The 7803-nt window shown below is 32.4% G+C and overlaps 1 protein-coding gene across 1 annotated transcript; it reads right to left on the bottom strand.

Moving 5' to 3' along the window:
• Window positions 1-764: 764 nt before the first annotated feature.
• Window positions 765-7191, bottom strand: LOC143080478 (protein SYS1 homolog). Its single transcript, XM_076256331.1, has 3 exons — window positions 6854-7191; window positions 1951-2018; window positions 765-1051 (listed from the first exon to the last, which is right to left on the bottom strand). Exons 1-3 carry the CDS (start codon window positions 7046-7048, stop codon window positions 814-816), a joined length of 501 nt encoding a protein of 166 aa, XP_076112446.1. The 5' UTR covers window positions 7049-7191; the 3' UTR covers window positions 765-813.
• Window positions 7192-7803: the final 612 nt, after the last annotated feature.

Genomic DNA, 7803 nt, shown 5'->3' with positions numbered 1-7803 from the left:
AATAAGTTAAATTCACTCAAAAAACAATTTTAAAACTTGCGATGTTTAAACAGGAAGTTTCAAAAGCACGTGTAAAAAAAGAAATTAACCGGTGAGAGTGGAAATCCGTACATAACAGATATCACTATAGTACGACTTTGAAAGCAAAACAGTTCCATCCTTTTGTAAAACAGTCTTTAATATACCTATCACATTAATGTTTGAAGGGTCTTAAGCTTATTCAAACCATAAAAGTCGGTATGAAACACCAAAACGGAATGAACAATAACCGATTACGTTTTGTAGTTTACAAATTCTAAACTGGTTCCCGTCAAACTACAACACTTTGTCCGAGTGTAGTGGAATACAAGCAGAAACCAGTTAGTTTGTAAACTGGTTCCTGGCTGATTACTACACAATGACCTCTCATGCATAATTAATGATAACACAAGCAGATTCCAGTTTGTATAGAAAATAGTAAATACGAAACCAAGCGCGGTAGGCAGAGAAATGTAATGAAGTTCAGGTCGCCAGTAATGGAACAATGACTGCGTCATTTTCCAAAAAGCTTATCTGATGATATGGAATCATATCGTTCTACCTTTTAATTTGTGTGTGAACTTAAATATTAAAAGATTTCATGAAAAGTGTAGGAAGAAGGCGGCTCACATTGAAGATGACACTGGAAAACTTAGCTTAATGAGACCCATAGTCAACAAGAAGAACAGAATCTTCCATTAACCAGTTTGTTTCAAACGAAATGTATTATATGTATAAAGACATAATTATGATAATGTTTTATATAAATAGCAATAAATACAATATTAAGATAATTTACAAATCAGTTTTCGGTCCCAATAATGGAATTGCTTTCATTTCACTTCTCATGCACAAAAATTCTCCACATACAGTCATTAACGCTAGTCCAATAACATTTATAATCCACCATGATAAAGTTTGAGGAATGTGGCCACTGTAAATCCAACAGCAACAAAAGTGTACAAAATGTACTGTAAAAGCAAAGTCTAAACACAGTTTTGTTCTCTTAACGATAAACCATAACCCAGCAGCACTGAAAAAGATCAAATACATATTGTACACTTTTAAAACATACAATATCTATGATTAAAGGACAACCACTACATGTACATTTTTTAAAAGCTTTTAATAAATTCTGGCAAGAGCATGAAGAGATCTCAAACACTATTGTTTTCCATATATATTTCTGTTTCCAAGGGGAATAACTCCTGTAAAATATTTGCTCTTCCAAGACATTGCTGATACATACCTATGATGTAAATTTCATAACAATCCCATTAGTACATTTGTACATGCAATTTTTTTATCTAACTGTTATCGTGATTATTGCCAAAGAAGATAACTCTTGGCCCAGACATTGCTACTTTAAACCCTTGATATGAATTTCATAAATATATGGCACTACTTGTATATTTGAGAGTGCTTACAATGAATTTTCCAACAACAAAAAAACATTTTTAAGGGACATAACTCATGTTAAAATAATTGATTAGTGCTGATTTTAAAAGATATTTCTGATATAAACCTTTGTTATTACTTTCATAACAATCCTATAGGTGCTATAAGAATGTTGGCTTGAGAGCACTTACAAGATGAAAATACTGATGTTAGACTGATGGACGCCTAATACATTTATATTCTATAATATATCTATGATCCTCTACATGTACATGTATATCTCTGGTATCACCTCGTGTGAAAGACAAAAAGTGTACTCTTTATTGCTTTAAACAATATTTTAAAATATACCAAACATAAAGAATTATGTTAAATTGTGATGGCCATCTACTTTTTATGCACTGTTTTGGTACTTATCTTTCTGTCGTCTGCTGAGATATTTCTTTATTTATAAAGTTTTCATCATCAATTATCTCAGGATAAAGAAAAATCTCATCAAATATTAATAATGTACTGATTACTTAACTAACTCACCTTGTTAAACTGTTGAGAAAAAATCCTATTACATTAACCCTCCCAGTATCTTCAAAGAGATCTAAATCCTGAAAAGAAAAAAAAATATGTTTTTGTCCATTGTTATGAATATTTAAAATATACTCTTTTAAAGAAAAATTAATAACAGTCCAGTACCCCATCTCATCCCCCATCCAAACGTTAAACAAGAATGCACACACTGAAATGTCTTGCCTTCTTTACAAATCATTGATATTATGTCGATAGTCCTAAATATAAAGCTTTATCATGTTTATTACAACTGTCACATAAACTTAACATTAACCAAGAAAACTAAACATTGACCAATGAACCATATGAAAATAAGGTCATGTCAGATGGACAATGCCAGGCAGATATGTACAGCTAACAATTCTTCCATACAACAAATATAGTTGACCTATTGCTTATAGATTAAGAAAAACAGACCAAAACACAAAAACTCAACACTGAGTAATGAACCTTGAAAAGGAGGTCATGGTCAAATAAAACTTGCGCAACTGACAATTAGATCATAAAATATTTCCATACACCAAATATAGTTGACCTATAGCTATTGCATATAGAATTAGAAAAAAATACCAAAACTCAAAAACTTAACTTTGACCACTGAACCATGAAAATGAGGTCAAAGTCAGATGACACCTGTCAGCTAGACATATTGGTGTATGGAATGATTGTAAGGTGTACATGTACACCTTACAATCATTCCATACACCAAATATATATAGTAGTCTTATTGCATACAGTATAAGAAAAACAGACCAAAACACAAAAACTTAACTGTAACCACTGAACCATGAAAATGAGGTCAAGGTCAGAATACACCCTCCAGTTTGACATGGACACTTTACAGTCAATCCATACACCAAATATACAAGACCTATTGCTTATACATGGAGTATCTGAGTTATTGACTTGACCACCAAAACTTAATCTTGTTCACTGATCCATAAAATGAGGTCGAGGTCAAGTGAAAACAGTCTGATGGGCATGAGGACCTTGCAAGGTACGCACATATCAAATATAGTTATCCTATAATAAGCATAAGAGAAAATTTAACATTACAAAAAATCTTAACTTTTTCTTCAAGTTGTCACTGAACCATGAAAATGAGGTTAAGGACATTGGACATGTGACTGACAGAAACTTCTTAACATGAGGCATCTACATGTATATACAAAGTCTGAAGCATCCAGGTCTTCCACCTTCTAAAATATAAAGCTTTTAAGAAGTGAGCTAACATCGCCGCTGTCATAGCCGCCGCATCACTATCCCTATGTCGAGCTTTATGCAACTAAAGTCGAAGGCTCGACAGAACATGTGTTTCTGCTAACATTCTGAGAAAATATGGGATACATGTATGTACAATGTACATGAGATAAAATGACCAAAATAAGTGATTTATTTTATATGGAGTGTTTTATAATGGTAAAATTAATTTGGAAATACATCAGCCCAACTTTTGTATTACAATGCCCTGTTTTCATTCTGTACCATTCTGTGATTAATGAATGAGACTATAACAAAGGAGTAGGTCTGGTAAGGGCCGATTTTGGCCTCAAATTTCAAGTTCATCTAACGAAAGATTTTAGACACTTTTTAAACACTTATATAATTAAGTGTCTATATCAATTGATTTGATTAGTTTATCATGTTTATGTGTAAGATTTGAACTGATTTAGTCATTAAAAACACTCCGATTTAAGCTTGAATATGAAAAATATTTCAAATATGCCAAAAAACGTCACTTTTCAGATGGTTTTTGTCAAAAAATGAAAGTGGCCGCATCCGTGTTCATTCTCAACCATTATCATGATTATATAATTATATTATGTATTATTATCAAATACAACTTACATTTCAATCATGTCAATATTATGAATGAACACGGATGCGGCCACTTTCATTTAAGATGGAAACTGTCTAAAATTTAACTAAAATGCTAAAATTTTAAAGATTTCTGTAATTTAGCATGACTTTATCATTGTTAATCATGCTAGTATCTGATATATGTGCATTGTAAATTGTGATCTATTGTCAAAAACAGCCCATATTTATATAGCAGAAGCATTCTACTTTTCATTTAATAGCTTAAAGTCATATGAAACGAGTAAGTGGTGAAAAATAACGTTTATCCAATTCTTGAACCAATGCATGTATATATCATAAACTTAGTCCTCTGTGCACGATTTTATGATTTTTTACGCAAAATATCGTATAATCCTCATTTTTTTTCTTTCCCTTTGTTATGATTTAACAAATATTGCTGCTCATTAAATGCCAAGTTTGAAGCCAAAATATACCGATTGTCACCTTGTAGTAAACAAATATCAAAAAGCATGGGTATTGAGCACATGTTTAACATGTACAATCAGATAACTGTTTATTTTAATGACAGATCCATGTGTATTGCGATCACCGGATTTTTACATGATGGTTATGCTCAGGTCACTATGGTGGCAATACACAGTTAGAAGTTTAGTTTCGCATTATGGCCCCTGTGAATTTTTTAAATATGAAAGTTTTTGTACAATAAAATTGATTTTCAGATAATTGAAGAATAAATAGCCTTCTTACATGTCTTAGTGGGTTTATATGAACATTTAGATTGTTTTTAACATGTTTTATAGGCCATTTATATGATTGACAGTCCGTATTTTCCTATCCGTACCGTCCATAGGTTCATAAATTATTGTAGTGTTTATCAACAAAGATTTTGCGCTCATCTTATCAATTCAATTTTATGGAAAAACGAGCAGAAATGCATATGATTTTTTTTGGACCACTTGATAGATATAAACCTATGGATTCAGGAAAGGTATCACTGTAATTGATTGAAATTTTCCTTTAGACCAAATTTTGGAGACTTTTGTGACATGTTCAACCCTCTTTTTTGCTATATTTTGTATCTAAGAAATGCAGATTGTTGCCATGGTTACACCCAAAAGGGATTATATTTAACCCTTATGACCATTAGAAATCAAATCTATGGAAGATTCTCTTTCTATAAGTATATACATGCATAACACACATATAAAGCCTTCTTTGTTAGACAGGAGGGGAAAGAGAGTGTTTAAAAATTATGAGTGTCAATTTTAAGTTTTTTTCCTAACTGTGTATCATGCTACCTATGCATACGGAAAATATGTCTGACAATTGCTTCCTGGAAGCAAGCTATTAAAACTAAGTTAACTTTTTCTAAATGTGGAGAGAATTTTCCTCAGAAAAAAGTATATGTACATAAGTTGTATAGTGAAAACTATACATTTAGTAACAAAAAAACATATATGCATATTTTTTTTAATTTGAGGTTTCATATGACTTTGAAGATAACATTTTCACAATTTTGGAAATCTGCTATATTTAGGGGCCAAAAAGGGGTCTTACTCATACATGTCAAGTGACATGATATTCGCGTGTAATACACGCTTTTTCAACGGTTTACACGCGAGGATTTTGTCACATGGCGTGTACACGCTTTTCAACACTTTACACGCAATTACACGCATTTTCGTTCTTTTCACTTTGTGGTCATTAGTGATATCGCTATTCTCGGTTTTTTTACTTATTCGGCGATAAATACCGAAAATTTCGAAGTTTGTCTGCCATATTGTTTATTTTTCTATATACCCATAACATTAAAAGGTAAGTAGTTTGTGATTAGTTTTAACGATTTTGTTACTTTCTTTCAAATTCACTTTATAGGGGAAATGTGCACAGAAAGAGGTCGCTTCCAGGCCTGTACCGTCGTCTAAAGCGCCGATTGTTAATTCAAAACGATGTGTACGTACCAAGATTCAATGTTTATAAATTATATTTTGGAGTTCGAGTTTTATTGATCGAGTGACAAGTAACGTATTGTGCATTCTTTATTGCAATGATCAAAAACAATACATGTGAGAGGAGAAATACAATGTAGCTAGTTGAATAACCATTTAAAATGTTTATTTAATGGAAATCAAATTTATAAAACATTTTTCTCTTTTAATTTCAGTTTCAAATATAGCCAACAGATTCTACACTCACTACAGGCCATGGGGATGAAAATATCACAGAACTGTTGGATCAGCTCTCATAGTACCAGCTATCTTCTGATGAACTATCCAGTTTTGACCAGGCAATGGGAGCAATGGCAGAGATAATAGATGACATTTTACATTGCCAAAAAAAAACAACATAATGACATTCTTTCAAATATCAATACCTACTGTGGGAGAGCTTTTTCAATTATAAAGAAATATTGACACTGAATTCTGATCAGAACTTGACTATGTTAGATTTATATTGTACATTGTTGTATGCTGTTATCAAATAAATGTAACTAAATTTGAAACTGGCAGTTGTTTTGAATATATATATGTGCCTAGTGGTGGTGCCTTAAAAACAACATAACAGACCACTGTTTGATACAATAAAAGTTCACAGTAGAATATATATTGTTTTTTGTATATAAACAAATTTTTATGTGAAATTATGAACATTACCACATTCATATTAAAAAGTCCACATCTACGTCACGCGTTTTTACACGCTTTTTGACATGTCATGTCATGTCATGACATGATTTCCCATTGTCAGAGGTTGACATGTATGGTCTTACTGAACCTACTACTTTGAAGTGACAGATTAAAATTTCGATACATGGCCATCACTATAAAACTTTATCATGTTTATTGAATGACATTTTATTGATATTATCAGAAATTATTACAATAATAGGGATTGCATTTTTAACACATGTCCTTTCAAGTATTGTGCCTTTCTTAACTATGACCCGAGGCAAGGATGATATCAGCTGAAAATTAGTCAATGACAATGTGTTGCCAAACAGAACCATATTCCTAAGATCAGCATGATCAGTGTGGTATTTATAATTACTTACTATCTGTGTGAAAATCTGATCTAAGGAAGCATCAAAGCGACCAGCAATATCTAGTAGATAAATAAAGACTATGTATGTGGCATAAAACAGGCATTGAAGAGCAATTATCTGTGAAATTATCAGTTTTGGGTCCCAGATAAAACTTCTGAATTGTCCTGGCATCTTGTTCAAACCGTTTTGTATGAGTCTCAGCATCCCACCATGAGGAAATTACATTAGCTAACATATGAATAAATGTTTTATCTCTTTAACTCATTGGACTTTTTATCAAATATATAAATCAACAAAAATACTTCTATATCATTTTTCCGATATCTACATCATTATGGCGTTTGTTTATTGAAAATGATTCTATGCGACAGACAGGATAATCCTTTTAAGAAACCATAAAAATAACACTTAGGCCCACAAATTAATAAAACAAAAGATAAGATAGAACGTACTTGAAATATAAAAATATCACTTTTTCGTATACCATTGACGATAATGATTAGATAATGTTGCATCTGTGGACTCTGTTCAAACAAGGACTTTCTAGGTCTTTCTATACTAAAGAAAGTCCCTGGTTCAAATACCAAATATGAGAAAAAGTCATTTCAATGAAATGAAAAGTAAAAGAAATTAGTGTGAGTTCGTGGTCTAGTGGTTAAGACCGATGGCTACAGTGCTGAAGGTCCCGAGTTCGATTCTCACTCGGGATGCTAAAAATATCAGTACATCAGAAGGGTAATTTTCACCCTCTCACACACATCTCTGGTACCCAGACCGGAGTTTAAACTAGAATGGGTACTTTGGGGGCCTCGGTTGGTCAAAGTTGTCCCCTACTTTGACCTGGAGATCAATCTTCTGATATCTCTCTGGTTTGTCTGTTTCCACCGAGTGGCCCGGTGGTTCTCTCCGAGTACTTCGGCTTCCTCCACCATAATAACAGACTTCCCGGTGTCCTACAC

Source organism: Mytilus galloprovincialis, chromosome 6 (genome assembly GCF_965363235.1).
Source record: "Mytilus galloprovincialis chromosome 6, xbMytGall1.hap1.1, whole genome shotgun sequence".
Classification (NCBI taxonomy): domain Eukaryota; kingdom Metazoa; phylum Mollusca; class Bivalvia; order Mytilida; family Mytilidae; genus Mytilus; species Mytilus galloprovincialis.
Note: the sequence above shows the minus strand (reverse complement) of the source record. Positions and strands in the feature narration are given on the sequence as shown.